Raw genomic sequence first — 15,417 nt, 5'->3', positions numbered from 1 at the left:
AGAGAGGGTTTTTTTTTTTTTTTTTGAGACAGTGCCTTACTCTGTCACGTGTGATCATAGCTCACTGCAGCCTTGACCTCCTGGGTTCAAGCTGTCCTCCTACCTCAACCTCCCAAAGTGCTGGGATCACAGGCTTGAGCACTGTGCCAACTGCAGAAATAATTCTTAGGATATAGTGTTTGTGGTGAAGGAATGAAACAGAGCACATTGTTTGGGTGGTGGGTTCATATTCTTCCTTAATTATTATTGCAATTTATAATAACATATTTACAATAAACTATTGTGAATAAATACAATAGATAATAATAATATATAGTAAAGAATTGTTATTGGCCGGGTGCGTAGCTCACGCCTGTAATCCGAGCACTTTGGGAGGCTGAGGCAGGGGGATAGCCTGAGGTCAGGAGTTAGAGACCAGTCTGGCCAACATGGCGAAACCCTGTCTCTACTAAAAATACAAATATTAGCTGGGTGTGGTGGTGTGCACCTGTAATCCCAGTTACTCGGGAGGCTGAGACAGGGGAATTGCAAGAACCCAGGAGGCGAAGGTTGCCATGAGCTGAGATCATGCCACTGTGCTCCAGCCTGGGTGACAGAGCAAGACTCCATCTCAAAAAAAAAAAAGTTATTTAGTGTAGTTAATTACTGTTGTGATATTGTTGGAGAATTTAAAACATTTTTAGCATTTTAATTACCCCCACCTTACAGACACACACACACACACACACACACACACACACACACACCCCTTTAATTGTAGTGGTTGAAAGCAAGGACTTTAAAGTCAGGGAGACTTGGGTTTGAATCCTGTTTCTCCAATGTCCTAGTTGAGGAAACTTGAGCATTAACTCTATATCTGTAAAACAGCAGTAAAAGTGTTGCTGTGATGATTAAATGAGAAATGTGTGTAAAGTGTACCACACATAGGTAGACCTTAACCAGCAATCATTTTTTAGTGCCCTCCCTGTGAGGCAGGGTGAGAGGGAGGGAAGTGGTCTGCTTCAAGGTTTCGGGAAAGAATTACACATTTGTGAACTGAAAAAGCCCAACTATTTGGTTTCTGGTTCTGTCTGCAATTTTGCTGGAGCCTGAAAAAACTAACTCAGACTGTTCTGTTTGGTACAAGGTGCGGACTGCCTCACTCAGTTCCAACCCATGCTGATAGCTGGGCTGCCTCGGGCGAGGACAACCCTAAACTATTATCAGATAGAGCAGGCAGAAAACTGTCAGATCAAGTGACAAGACAAAGAGAAAAAACATATACATGTTTGAATGTCAGGCATCCAAGTGACAAATATATCTGAGTTTGTGCAATTATATATTTTTTCTTAGAGCAGAGAATGAAAAATAGAGTATTAGGGCTGATGGCGACTTTAGAGGTCATCTAATCTCAGTGTCACTTAACAACTGTTTCTTTCATCAAATACTTTTGTAGACCCTACTATGTGCCAGATAGGTGCTGGGTGGTAGAGGTAGGATAGTGAAGATAGAGCTGCTCCTTCTAAGAATCCCTAGGCTTTGGCAGAGAAAACTGGAAAACTACAGCCCAGAAAATATAAAAAGCTTGTAAAGATCAAGGAAATATTTATTTCCTTCCTATGTTTTTCTATATTGTCTAATTTTTCCACAATAGACGTGTATCATATTTAACTATATATGTATATTAACTTGGATAGAATCCCACAGCTAACAAGGAAACGAATTTTCTTTGATAAATAGATTACTCCTGAGTACCTACTATATCTATATAAATCGCATTCTCAGAGGCATGGTTCCTGCATCAGAATCTGCTACTGAGCTTTCTTGAAAATGCAGATCTCATGCTCACTCCTCACCTACAGGGGTTCCCTGCATTTGAAACATGTTCCCCAAAGGGATTGTGACACCCACTGAAGTTGGAGAACTAGCACCTATTAGGCTAATGGCAAAGAAAGCAGCAACGATTTAAAACTGGCCCCAGAAATTTAAATTAATGAATGAAGTTAATGAAAACAAACACGTTTATCTTTTATTAGAGTAAAGCCAACTCCTACCTTTTTTCTCTCTAGTGCCACAGCTAATTGCATTCATTATGTGTTTTTAACAGGTGCTATAAATCAGTGTGCCCATGAGAGAGGAGAGCACTGAGAGCCTGGGGAGAGTGGTGAGGGGGAGGGCGCATTCTCCATCTCACAAAATGAAATGCAATACAAGCGGCATATTTCCGTGAAGCAAGCAGCCCAGAGCTCTTGTGGCTGAGCACTTCTCCCCTCCCACTTGCTTTCCAGGCCCCTCTCCCAGCCGTCCTGCTTGCTGTGGGTTGCATAACAGTCTTTTCCGGGCCCTACAAATCACAGCCCTGTCCTAATTCTTGAGCAGGCGCCCTTTACACTGCCCAGCCCCACAGCCCTCAGCATTTTGTAACCTCTCTTTTTTCCAGGTTATCATCATCTGTCAGATCTGAAGTTAAACAACAAAAAACATGTCAGTTGAATGGCTGGGAGAGACACTTGGCTGTTTATGAGAAATATTCCATTACAATCTGACGCAAAATGTTAGGATGCATCTGCCAGCACCCAGGCTCCATAGATCTCCACCAGGCTCAGAGAGGGTCCCTTCGGCAAGCAAGCTGATTAGTGTGTGGTTCCAACAATGTTTATCCTCTCTGGCTCTGTGGCAAACGCCCTTGGAAAAACCTGGATCCATTGATGCCTGGTCGACTGGCACATTCAGATTCATTCAATTAGAATACCCAGTTTGAGACGTAATGGGTTTTGGCGAGCTCCATAGACTGATTGGTTTTTATACACATGCACAGAAAGATTTGATTTCCTCTGCGGAATTTATGGCAGGGGAGAAGAGGTAATTACATTAATTTCTGGTCTGGTTTCTGGGCTTTCCTTTCTGTTCTCTCTTCTCCTGCCACCTTTTTTTTTTTTTAATAGACTTTTTTGGGGCCTTGCTTGTATGGATGAAAATGAATTTAATAACCGCCAACAGTTGGTTTGAGTTTGAGGCTGGGTTCCACTATGACTTCTTGTTCTTTGAGTCATGCTCTGGGTGAGTTTTAGGAAGCTAATGAGGACAATCTCGTGTCCTGTGGTGTGTGTGGGTGAGGTGTTGGGAGTGTCCATGTGGCTAGAGAGCAATGTTCACACTGGGAAGAGGTGCTCAAACCCAGGCTTTCTGGAAGGGAACTTGCTCTAATAGTTGATAATGAAGTGAAAACCAAAGTGTGCTCCCGTTTCTTCAGTCACCATTCATGACTCGCCACTTTTTTTCCTACTTTCTGTTGTTACTGTCGTTCACTTCTCTTTACACTTCTCCCTTCCAGGGCAAAATTCAGCTGTAGCACGGAAGTCATAAGGCAGAAAGAGGCTGAAATCCAGAAAGGTGCCGGTAAGACTGACCATGGTAATGAAGAGGATCAGGACAGTTTACCAAGTTTGCAGTGTACTAACTCCACTCCCGTCTCCTTTCCAATGATGAGGCTCTTCTATCCATTCTTGACTTTTTAACGAAGGGACTTCCCTCATTAAACTGAACAGACAAAGGAGTCTCCTGAGGGATTTAGAAATTCAATGGAAAAAGCAAAAATACTCTCAGAGCACTTAACTTCTCTCCCAAAGGACCAGAGAGCCTGCCAATTCCCCAGCAATGCCAGAGCTAAGCATTTTCCCAGTGTCAACATTAAATCCTTTTTTTGTTTTTCTCTTTTAAAGTGTGTTTACAATTGACCATTATGGGAAAGATGATGGATGTGGCCTGGCCCCATTTAAAATAATAAGGCTAATAATGATACAGTTGTTTCATGCATACGGACTCTTTCTGAAAGCCTGTGAGCAGAAGGAAAGGGTTGAGGAGCCCAGTGTTTCACCTTAAGTGTAGCCAGCCGCGGATCATCCCCACGACCCATTGCTAGTAACGCTTACACTCCGGCAGACTTCAGAACCTCTTGGCACCCGCATGCTCTTTTTGGAGAAAAGAGCACAGAAGTTTTGAATGAATCTCCAAACCCTGTCCCTGAGATGGCAGGTCTTAGGTGGACAAGCCTGGAGTGGACAGCTTGCATTGTACCTCATGCCAAAGAAGCGCATGATCCTTAAGACAGAAATATGGCTCAGTCCTATATTCCGGGAGAAAGTAGACTCAATGTTTGCTCATGGAGTGTCACTGTGTCCAGCTCTGCTGGTCGTGTCCCTGGTGAAGACTCCCCACCTGGGTAGCCAGCAGCATCTGTCCTTGGATACACCATCCCAGCTCTAGCCTTTCCCCAGTCATCAGCTGGCTTTCACTGGCAGGAGGATCCAGGAGATAGGTAAAGTGGATTGATTCAGTCCTCGCTATGGAATTCAGATTAGACTGGGAAAGGAAAAAATTATCCTGATCAGGGATGCAACAGTCAGGCAGTGAAAATGACCTTCATGATACTGAGCTGAGATAAGCCTCTTGGCATGAAACAGCTCGGCAGGCAATTGATCAGTGGGCTAGGGATCCGCTACAAGCAGCCCGACCCGACCTGGGGAGGAACGGAGCACCAGGAAACTGACCAGCATGTGAGGAACAAAAAAATCTCCCAATATGCCGAAAACAGCCTGGTGCACAGCAAAACTCCGTTAACAGGCGGTCTGGAACTGAGTGCTGTGAAGTTGACCAGAATGAAATTGCCCTGAAAGCAACAGGACAGGGTAAAAGAAACCGGAATAAAATCCACCTGCCTGCTAGTGTGCAACTAACCACTGCGAGGGATGGGAGAAGGGAGGGCCTCGGAGGGCCGCAGGGTGGACCGGGAGGAGACGGGTCTCCTGGTGTTCTGGAGAACCTGACCTAGCTGCTTCTGGGATAGGGGAGGGGGGTGTCCAGTGCCTTTTGATTTACAATCTCTGCGCCCCAAGCAATCCCATAAATTTGGGGGCCGTTTTCACCAAAACCGTGAGTTACGATTTTTCAAATAAATACATTTTCCAATCAGACCGGGTTCTGTTTAGGTTGAATGCGTCCCGAAGCAGACATCTCTCTGTGCGGAAAATACACAGAGGAGGAAACGGAGCCGGGACGAAGCTCAGACGACATAAAAACTTATGTAAACACATTGTCATTTACGGGCTTCGGAAGAGAAGGAGAATAGGGGGAGGAAGACAGAAAAAGTGGGGGGAAATGTATACATGTTTAATTCTCCATTGAATCCTCAGGTCCCAGCCCAGAGGGAGGTTAGAAAATGTAATATTCTTTTTCCATAAGCTTGATTTATGTTACTCATTGGACAATGGGCAGCAGCAGGTTTACCTTAAATAGATTTTGTATTTTTGAGGCCTGTTATAGAGCTGAGAATGAGCACAAATGCCTCCCTTCTCCCCAACACACACGCACAGCCACACACATATATGCACAGGCACTCTGTCTTAGTTTTTTCTTTAAGAAAGAGTGTGCAGGAGATAAACCAAAATGAACTATTTTAGCAGGGGAGGGCCATCGATTTCTATCTGTGTGCCCTTGGGCAAGTCTCTCTCCATCCTCTAGGTCTGTGTTTTGCCAGTAATCAGAGGCTACCGTTGCGCAGAAAAGCATTAACACATAATTCTGTGCACAATGGCAAGAACCTCCTAGTCAAAAGGTAAAGAACGTCACTTCCTGCTTGGACCCTCTCTGGCCAGACCACCCTCGTCTCAGGAAAGAAGGTAATAAGGGGAGACAGAGACTGCTGTTCACCCCAGGTCCCCTCTGGAGATCTGGGCTCTAGACGCGCGTCTGCCACTCATTGACTGTGTGCCCTTAGAAAAGTTCCTTCCCCTCTCTGGGCTCGTTTCCCGTCTGCAAACAGAACCTTGGAGCTCCCAGGAGCAATCCACTCCGTGCCTATCTCTTCCCTGCCCCGACTGTCCCCCATCCCGGGGAGCAGGCTGGGCCAGATTGGAAAGTCCTAGGTCCTCTTTAGATATGGCAGAGAAATGTTTAAGGGATTTGCGCGCTCAAACTGCGGGATAAATGGTCCGCGGGCTGATTTATGGCACGTTACTGCGCGACGCGATTCCCCAAGACAGCGAGAATATTTTACACCGCGCTAATATAAACAGGCGGCCGGCCGGGTCCTTTTTATGGAGTTCCTGTAATTACCCGGGCCCTGACAGGTCCTTGATTTACTGCCCTATTTAGATAAGGGGTCCAGTGCGGGGATTGCCCGTGGCGTCAAGGTCACGGGACTGCGGCGGGAGAAGGTTTTGCGGTAGGCGCCGCGGCGTGGGCTCCTAGAAGCCTGCCAGTCCGGGGGCGCGGATAGGGGTGAGGATAGGATAGGGGCGAGGGCAAGAGCGAGACCCCACCACTGCAGAACGTCCAGGTTTGAGGGACATTCGCATCGCCCGGGGACAGCTGTCCCACTGTTATGGATAGGGGAACTGAGTACCGTAGGTGGCAAGACTGCACCCCCCACCAAGTCATTTAGGGTGGGACAAGGGGGTGGAGGGTGGAATCTGGAACTGGGATTCGGGTCTCTGGCAACATAATTCCTACACCTGGCGATGTCTCTGTATCTCCAGCCTTATGATGACTGGGTTGTGTAGGGTCAGTAGGGAACGGCAAGGACCCTAAGGCAGTCAGCAGCAGCTGGGCCAGGTCAGAACAGAGCCCTGCAAGGAGGATTCAGTGTTGTGGTCTCTTCTCCCCATCCAGAGCTTTGTAGTCATGTGGCAGCATGTAATTCCATTTCCATCTCTATGAAATTAATATTCCTAAAAAACAGAGCCACCATTTATCCAGGTTTACCGTCACTGTGCTAAGAGCCTCGCCTTGTGCTTACTCTTACGCCAGCCCTCTACAGAGGTTATTATTATCTTCTAATTTACAGAAGAGAAAACTGAGGCAAAGAAGCTTCACACAGGGAGGAGTGATGTGTCCAGTTTTAACCCACATGGGCCCAATTCCACAGCAAGGTGGAATGTGCTTTATGTGCGTAAGCCCTCTACTTTGTAAAGCAGGGTAAAGAAGAGTTCCTGCCGGGTCTCACTACCGCAACTGGGGGAAGAACGGAGAAGCCTGCATTTGAAAGTGCTAAGAAGGCCAATCCCTCTGAAGGCACTCTTTAGGTGAGCAAGGTGGGTTAAGAGGAGGCTACAGGGGCAGTGTGGGACTAGGACCCTGGGAATGCTAGTCCTTGGTCTGTTGAGGTAGGCTAGAGAAAAGCAGAGTCCTTCTGTAGGGATCCCTGAGCCGAGCACTAAGTCCCAAGAGGAACCAGGGCAGGATCCCTGCAATAGTGGGGAGCTGGGAATCCCAGAATTCCAGACTATCAATCCTATTCCCTTCTTCTGCAAATGGGGAAACTGAAGCTCAGAACTGGAAGAAACAAAAAGGTGCTAGCTAGGGAAAGCCAGAACTCTTGCCTGTCACATCTCTTGCCTGTCAGCCTAAAGCAATTTTAGCCAAAATCCTAGGTCTCAGACCTCCTCTTATAATATAGCCTGGGGCAGAGATAGAGAACAACCTTACAAGGTCCCCACCATCCCGGGAGTTCTGCTGCTCTCCACGGACCGGAGTAAAGCATTTTGGGGACTCCGAGAAGGCAGTCTAGAGCCTAGTCATACTGCAGTCTCCCTTGAGGTCATCCTGCTGGGGGCTGCCCAGTCCCAAGCCTCAGGAGGTCCCTTAGGGCTGAGTTTCTGGTGGGGGTACTGCTTGAAAAATGACACTGAATCCCTTCTCTAGGTTGGGGAACAGTGCTTTCCAAGTCACTGGCAACTGGATACACCCTGCTCTTTAAGACCCATGGGGGGCTGCCGAGTGGTCTCAGGGGCCCTCAAGGGGTGTCATGGGACTGGGACTCCTCACCCAGTACTGATAATGCATTCCCCAGCACGCTAACCAGGCCAGATATATGGGGGGTGTATACAACCTTGAGTGATCTGTGTAATATCATGAAAGCAACTAGGACTCATATGGGCAGGCGCGTGGGCCACACATTTGTATGTGTGTTATGTGTGAGCATGTGAGAATCTCTATTTGTGAGCACCTGTGCATGTGTAGTAGAAATTGTGACTGTGTACTTGTGCACTGAAGGCTTAGTGGTGACACTGAGAATATACAAAATGTATAATGGGATTTTGGAAGTTTGTGTTGTGAATACAATTGTGGAGAATCTTAGAAAGACACAGGCTGGTTTTAATTGTGACCATGAGATTATGTGTAAAATCCTGCATCTGTGTAGTATTCAGGTTTTATGTGTTTCTACAATATGACTTTGGTCTCTGTGCATGCCTGAGTGGAGGATTGGGAGCGGCTCCTAGGTGTAACACATCTGAAGCGTGATGAGTATGTACCCCGTGGGTGACAGAGAGACAATGTGTAAAATCCTAGGAATGCATGAGTGCTGTGTGTACCGTGGCTGTGCATATTACTGTGAGAATACACATACTTTTGGGCGTCTTATGAAGATATGGGCTTTTGTGCATGGCGGCAAAGTTTTGTGAGCCCGTGTGCAAGTACCTGTGTATGTGTAATCTGAGGGCCTAGTGTGCCGCTATGAGAGGCACTGTTGCAGACTGTACTCAGATTAGGACAAAGACTGGGCGTGTGTTGAGAATTGTGTGTTGAGGTCCTTCTCTCCACAGCGTAATTACTCTCTACCTGCGCTCTCTCTAGAATGCCTCCAGGTTGGGGAAGCTCGGGACCCCGCAGAACCGCCGCAGCAGCGCGCGCCCAGCGCTCCCTCCCCGCTTGCCTCCGGCTGCTTGCTCTGCCCTACCCCAGCGCTGCTGGCGCCAGGCGCCGGAGAGAGCGGGGGGTTTCCAACCTGCCTCGGGCAGGAAACCAGGACCTTCCTGCAACACCGCCCCATGCACCTCCAGGGCCCACAGCCCTGCTGAGCTCCCACAGGTGGAACCAGCAGGCTCAGGCGTTTGTCCCCGTCACTCCTCTATGTAACCCCCCACCCTTCATTCACTCCCTTGTCCGGGAGTGGAATTCCACTCTTCCACGCCGTACCGGACCTCGAGGAAAATCGCTCATCCTCTCTGGGCTTCATGTTCCATATCTGTTCAAGGAGAGAGTGGGCCTTTGTCCCTCTGCCTTTGGACTATTAACTATTATAGGCACAAAGTAGGCATCAATAATTGTTGAATGAATGGGTGAATGATTTGCCTTCTAAAAAGAGCACTCACATAAACTTCTCCTTTCCCCCTCCTCTCGACTTTGCTTTGGAAAGAGGCACACTCCCTCTACCACACTGAGGGAGGGGTGTTGAACTGAGAAAGGCTAAGAGAATGAGGGACCCAAGTTGGTGGACATCAGCCAAGAAAGGAACCACAGCGGGAGGCAAGACCGAGAGTCCCCAGCCTGAAGCGTCGTCACCCCGGGATTCCCAGATTCCAACGCCAGCCTGGGGAAAGCCCCCAGTGGAGAGAGTCAGGCTGGCAGGGAATGGTCCTACCCCCGAGGTGAAATCTCGGAGGGTCGTGCAGCCGGGCCGTGCCTCTGCGCGTATGCGCCAGAGATGCCGGACGTCGCGTTTGCCTGTGCGAGCCTCGCGGTTCTGTGCAGTAGCGGCTCCCTCTGCGTGTGTCGACCGCCGAATGCTGCTGTCTCGCGGTGTGAGCTTCGGGGCCTATGTCTTTAAAGAATCAAAGATTCTTAAGGAGTGATGATCTGGGTAGAGCAGCCCGACGTAGCCGCGCTCCCAAGTCTCAATGCGAGTCCCGCAGACAGAACAGAGGAGACCTGCTGGCCAGATGTCCCAGGCCAAAGGTGGACTTCTCTGCGCCAGCCAGGTTGGCCTTCGGAATGGATCAGGCACCCAGGAGGCCGGAGTGGATCCCAGGCCCTCCAGCCGGGAACAAACCGGTGGATGCCCGTGGACTTGGAGTCCGCCTTCTTCTTCCCGCCCCACCCCTACCCCTGCCTCCGAAAGGCTTCTTCGCTGTTCAGTAGCCGCGTGTCCAGACTCAGAATTGGCGGGCTGGTAACGAACCCGTGCACAAGCGGCTCCCAGTATCTCCAGAAAGGGCCCATGACTAAGGGGTGGGGGTGGGGGCGGAGGGCTGGAAGGTGTTAGGAACAACCTTAGGGGCCTATCCTGACTTCAGCTGCGCCCTCTCATCTTCTAGCTCTGAAGCCGAGCAGAGCAGTTGGAGCTCGGGACTGGGAACTGCTGGAATTCCTATGTAGACTTCTAGACAGTCTAGAAACAAGAACCTTTCTTTCCCTGAGCCTCAGTTTCCTTATCTGTAAAATCAAAAGACGGGCTGTAGGTGTAGGCTTTCTTTTCGCTTGGTGATTCTAGATTCCTTTCCTTGGATCCGTGGGGAGGGGGTGGTAGCAACAGTCCAGGGCGTTGGCAAGCCTGTGCCTCAAGTACGTATTCCTCGTGCCCGCCCCCTCAACACCCCCAGCCGCCCGCCCCCCAGCCGAGCCGGGAGCTGAGTGGGAGGGGCAGAGGCGGGGCCGGTCCCTGCTGGCGGACTAGAGTGGCGCGGGCTGAGTGTAAAACCTGGGACAGCCACCCCCCCTTTTCCTTATCCCCACCCCCCTGCCATTGGCTCCCGGGAGAGGTTGACATCAAAGCCGCGGTCTTATATAAGCCAGATCTGCAGGGGAGTCTGCAGAAGGGTTAAACAGGTCTTTGGGCATCTGTGTCCTCGCTCGCGACGGAAACCGGCAAGAAGACGGTGGGCTGCGCGTCTTATTTTCAGCCTTGCCCGGACTCTCGCAAAGCCGGCGCCCAGTAGTGCGGGGCTCCAGAGCCCACAGGTGGCCCCCGGCAGTCTCTGGGGCGCATGGAGCGACGTTAATAGGGCTGGCGGCGCAGGCCAGTAGCCGCTCCAACATGAACCTCGTGGGCAGCTACGCACACCATCACCACCATCACCACCCGCACCCTGCGCACCCCATGCTCCACGAGCCCTTCCTCTTCGGTCCGGCCTCGCGCTGTCATCAGGAACGGCCCTACTTCCAGAGCTGGCTTCTGAGCCCTGCTGACGCTGCCCCGGACTTCCCTGCGGGCGGGCCACCGCCCGCGGCCGCTGCAGCCGCCGCCGCCTACGGTCCTGACGCCAGGCCTGGGCAGAGCCCCGGGCGGCTGGAGGCGCTTGGCGGCCGCCTGGGCCGGCGGAAAGGATCAGCACCCAAGAAGGAGCGGAGACGCACGGAGAGCATTAACAGCGCATTCGCGGAACTGCGCGAGTGCATCCCCAACGTGCCGGCCGACACCAAGCTCTCCAAGATCAAGACTCTGCGCCTGGCCACCAGCTACATCGCCTACCTGATGGACGTGCTGGCCAAGGATGCGCAGTCTGGCGATCCCGAGGCCTTCAAGGCTGAACTCAAGAAGGCGGATGGCGGCCGTGAGAGCAAGCGGAAAAGGGATCTGGTGAGTTCTGTGGCTTGCACGCTCCAGCCAAGGGTGCAAGCACGGTGAGCACCCTCAGGCCATGCAGGCAGTCGAAGGAGGCTGTGTTGTCGTGTGTCCGATTTGGAAAGGCTGGGAAGAGTTCTGAGATGTTTGGTCACAGTGTGCGATCCTGTGCATGGAGGGAGGCAGATTCGTCATAGAATTCATTTGTAATACGGGATAGTGTTTGTAATACTGAGTGAATAATCTGTTTGGAGCCTCGGACCCTCCAAAAATGCACACACCACAGATTTTGCTTCCAATTTGGAGAAGTCCTAATTCATTCCTGGGCTCTCCTGGAAGCCAGGCTAAGACTATGTATTAGAGTTCTTTACTTTGAGTTTGAATTTATGTGCCTGGGCTCGGTTCCTGTTTTCAAAGGGCCTTTGCTGTACCGGCTAGTCTACTTCCATCATTGTACAAATAGGGAAACTGAGGGCCCAGAGTGGGTCGCGGCATGAAGAGCACCTATCTGAGGAGTCCGGGGTGGAGCTGAGGTAAAACAGATCGGGTATTCTACTCAGTCCAGGGCGCGTTCCACTCCCCGTGGACTGGTTCTGAGGACCACTTCAGTGGCTTTGCATGTAAATAAGAGCCACTTCTTTTAGCTTTGGAGATCGCAGTCTCGTCTTGGCCTTCTTGATCCTCTCCAGTTAGGGCGACACTTCCTGGCACTCGGTCTGGCTGTCCGGGGCTGGGGGCGTCTGAGCGCTGGATTTTCAGGCTGGCCAATCAGTTTCTCTAGGTTGGGGCGTTCAGGGCCGCAGCGGAGTGGAGCCAGCTGAAGCGCCCCACCGGGTTTTATTTAACCTGCGGGGTCTGTGGGAAACCGAGGAAAGCTCATCTGGGGACGGGGGAAAGACAGATAGGCATTAGAGTCTCTGAACGGCTGCCCCGGACTGGGGATGGTGCAGGCCGGGCGGCGCCTCGAAAGAAGTTGTTATTGGGCGGATCCCGGCCCCCACGCGTCGCCGCCTCCGTCAAGTAGCACCGCTTGGTTCCTGCTGAAAGAGCCAGAAGGAGGACGCTAGGCCAGCCGACTCCCCGCTCTTTTGCCTCCGTATCTAAGGCTCCCAGCTCGGGCTTAGTTAGGGAGCCGCAAGCCTGCATCCAAGCCCTGATGTTTAAACCAGGTTGGGAGGCTGGCGGAAGTGTGTGGGGGGCAACGAGAGCTGGAGAATCGTGGATTTCCACCCCTCCCTTCCAATCCCCTGCGATCTCCCTTAGGTGTCCTAAAGCCAAACCAACGCGCGTCAGTTTCACCACGCGCAGAACATTTTCCTTACCAAACCTCCCGAAGCTGCCCACCCCATCCCAGGTCCCAGGAACTCCTCGCATAAAGGCAAATTTACGAGCCTGTTTGCCTATTTCGCAAACAGAAATCCGTCACTTATTTAAAGACTCCCAGTTACTGCTCCCGACACCATCCCCTCCTCCCCATCATACCCCATGCCGGGCGATCGGAGCAGAAAAATTAAAACCTGTCTCTCCCGCCTCTTTTCTTGTGTGTGTCCTTTGGCAGCAGCAGCACGAAGGTTTTCCTCCTGCCCTGGGCCCAGGCGAGAAGAGGATTAAAGGACGCACCGGCTGGCCGCAGCAAGTCTGGGCACTGGAGTTAAACCAGTGAGCCGAGGCCCGCGCCGAGGACCTGGCCAGGCCAGCCACTCCTGGAGCCCCGGGAGGAGAGGAAGGCAGCGGCGAACGCCAGGCTCTGGGCTCCGGCGGCTGGTGCTACGCATCCCGCGGAGCTTCTGCTGAGCGCCGGCAGATCGTCGGCTGCAACCACACACTTGGATCGCACGTGCAATGTCCTTTGAATTTTTAAAAATACATTAAGAGAAAGAGAAATATATATATATCCACCCCCCGTCCAACCGAGGGCGGCTCTTGGCCACACCATGCAGGAAGGAGGGACTGCCCAACCTAAGGGCGCAAAGACGCACTCTTCCACCCTTTTGGGGCGAATTTAGAACCTCAGCCTCATCCCCATTTCCCTATCTGGCTCTTTCTTTCTTGTCCCACCAAACGATCCGTCTTGACACCCTATTCTCTAATTAAAATGCAATAAGGAATCAATTCTTTTCTGCCTGAGAAACAGAGCCAGATGCAGGAAGGTGAAAGGCTGCCCTTTGTTCTTCTTCGAATCGTGGTGGTTTTATTTTATTTTTCTTTTTGTCGCTGCACTTCCTGTTTAGTTCCAAGGGAAACACTTTCTCTCTCCGTCTCTCTCTTTTCTTCCTTCTTTTTTTACTTTCTTTTTGTTTCTATCTAAATAAAAGCTTTCCCTGTGTTGGAAAGTTTTTATGTATTTAAACTACCTACCATGCCTGTTGTGCTCAGGTGTTTGTTCATCCTGCCATCCCCAACCCTTTTCTACCTCAAGTCTGTGTGACCACTCACAGCCCCCCTCCCTTCGCCAAAGCAGTATCTACGCTCTTGACTAATAAAACATTTTCTGAAATCATCTGAAGCCTGTGTCATGTCTCAGCTGGTGTCCGTCGCCGACTCCCATGGTTTCTACTAGGTGGAAAGCTTTCTGTTCCTGCTCATCTTCTTTCGATAAATACAAAACCAAACTTGAAACCAAGGGAAGCGGGCAGATAGAGTGTATTTCAAGAACAAAGAGCAAAGTTATCTTTAGACTAGAACGGGAGGTGGGGATAACTTATGAGAACGGGGAAGAACAAAAACGGAAATGAATTGATCTCAGAGGGCCTGGGCTTTTGTGCGTGGGTATTGGTGCTTGTCTGGAGGTTAGTAAGCACACTGGTGTCTGCAAACAGTGGTTTGGAGGGGTTATTGGGAGGGAAGGGGGCCTAGCACACAGATGAATCCTATCACTGGGACAGGGTAGCTCAGGAGAGGGGGTGTTGGTCGGGAATACGTTCATGTATGTGAAATTCTCAACATATAGATGTACATGTGACAGTGCAGCAACTCATATGGAGCCTGAGGCTGTGCAGGGGCCAACAAGGGTCTGCTTAGTACAGCTCCAAGCACACAGTAAGGACTTGACAAGTCACAACAGCTATTATTATTTTATACCTGAGTAAAATAAGCCTGTGGGTGCTTATATGTTAAATTGAGGTATTTAGGTTTCTCTTTAGCAACAAAGCACTCAACCAAAGGTTGTGAGAGCGCATGGATTTGTGCAAAGGGATGGGGGTATGTGTGTATGCGTGCTCTTTCGGGCACTTGTGCAGGAGAGCCAGTCTTTGTGTCCTCATATATGCACCCATGGCTAGGTGTGGTGGGTATAAATTCGGTGCATTTGCCATGAGTCTTGGATGCGTATTGGGCTAAACTGGGGCGGGCAAACGCAGTCGTTTATACTTCCAGGAATCATAATGTACGAATACTTTGGTCTGCGTGCAACTGCGTGCTGGGCACTGCGCTAAGCACTTCTTTGTCTCCCAACAGCTCCCATGGTTGCCCGAGGGAGCGCACGCTCTGCAGCGCCTGCAGGTCTGTGGCGCTCACTGCGAAGGAGGAGGGGAGACCCGTGACGCTCTCTTGGAACTTTCGCTCTGCGCATCTGGAGCCTGAGTGCTCGGCTTGGGAACAAGAAAGGCGACCTCAGGCAGCTCCGGGGCAGAGCCTCGCAGGGCACCAGGCGTGCCCCAGGCGCCTTGTCCCAGCGTCGGGGTGAATATGGGACCCCATTAGTCTTGGCTGTAAACACCGTAGCAGGGGCTGAGAGGCCACGCGGGCCTTTCCGGACGCGAAGGAGTTAATAAAAGGTGTTTTATGGGCGCTAGGAAACAGTGGGGGAGGTGTGAGCTTCTCTCTCTGCTCTCGCCCCCCTACTTTTTTCTTTTTTCCCTCTCGCCACCCGCCGCCAGATCAAACAGGCCCGCGATTTAACTAGGGCAACACTTGGCGGTAATGAGCCCGTCCGACGCACCCCTTCCTCGGCCTCAGTACCCGGCCCTAGGCCCCGGGGCCCCTGGGGAGGAGCAGAGAGAAAAATCAGTTTCTTTCTTTTTCTTGTGTTTTTATTTTCTTTACCTTCTTTCTTTCCGTTGCTTTCTGGGAGTCCGTTTAGAAATTCCGGCGATTAT

The 15,417-nt window shown here is 50.9% G+C and overlaps 1 protein-coding gene across 2 annotated transcripts; it reads left to right on the top strand.

The window, feature by feature from the left end:
* The first annotated feature begins 10,532 nt into the window (after positions 1–10,532).
* HAND1 (heart and neural crest derivatives expressed 1) lies at positions 10,533–13,820 on the top strand. 2 transcript variants are annotated; one of them, XM_011931648.1, is made up of 2 exons: positions 10,533–11,335; positions 12,879–13,820. In XM_011931648.1, exons 1-2 carry the CDS (start codon positions 10,793–10,795, stop codon positions 12,981–12,983), a joined length of 648 nt encoding a protein of 215 aa, XP_011787038.1. In that variant the 5' UTR covers positions 10,533–10,792; the 3' UTR covers positions 12,984–13,820. The 2 variants fall into 2 exon arrangements, with proteins under 2 accessions (XP_011787038.1, XP_011787039.1); XM_011931649.1 differs by having other exon boundaries at positions 10,588–11,335; positions 12,882–13,820.
* Positions 13,821–15,417: the final 1,597 nt, after the last annotated feature.

This window comes from Colobus angolensis, unplaced genomic scaffold, assembly GCF_000951035.1.
Source record: "Colobus angolensis palliatus isolate OR3802 unplaced genomic scaffold, Cang.pa_1.0 Scaffold90, whole genome shotgun sequence".
In the NCBI taxonomy this organism is placed as follows: domain Eukaryota; kingdom Metazoa; phylum Chordata; class Mammalia; order Primates; family Cercopithecidae; genus Colobus; species Colobus angolensis.
This window is presented reverse-complemented; position numbering and strand designations above follow the sequence as displayed.

Bases quoted from the DNA above. Each gene is read 5' to 3' on its own strand.
- HAND1 (XM_011931648.1), top strand. From the start codon at position 10,793: ATGAACCTCGTGGGCAGCTACGCACACCATCACCACCATCACCACCCG. The intron at 11,336-12,878 runs GTGAGTTCTGTG...GTCCTTTGGCAG, and splicing joins GCAAGCGGAAAAGGGATCTG to CAGCAGCACGAAGGTTTTCC.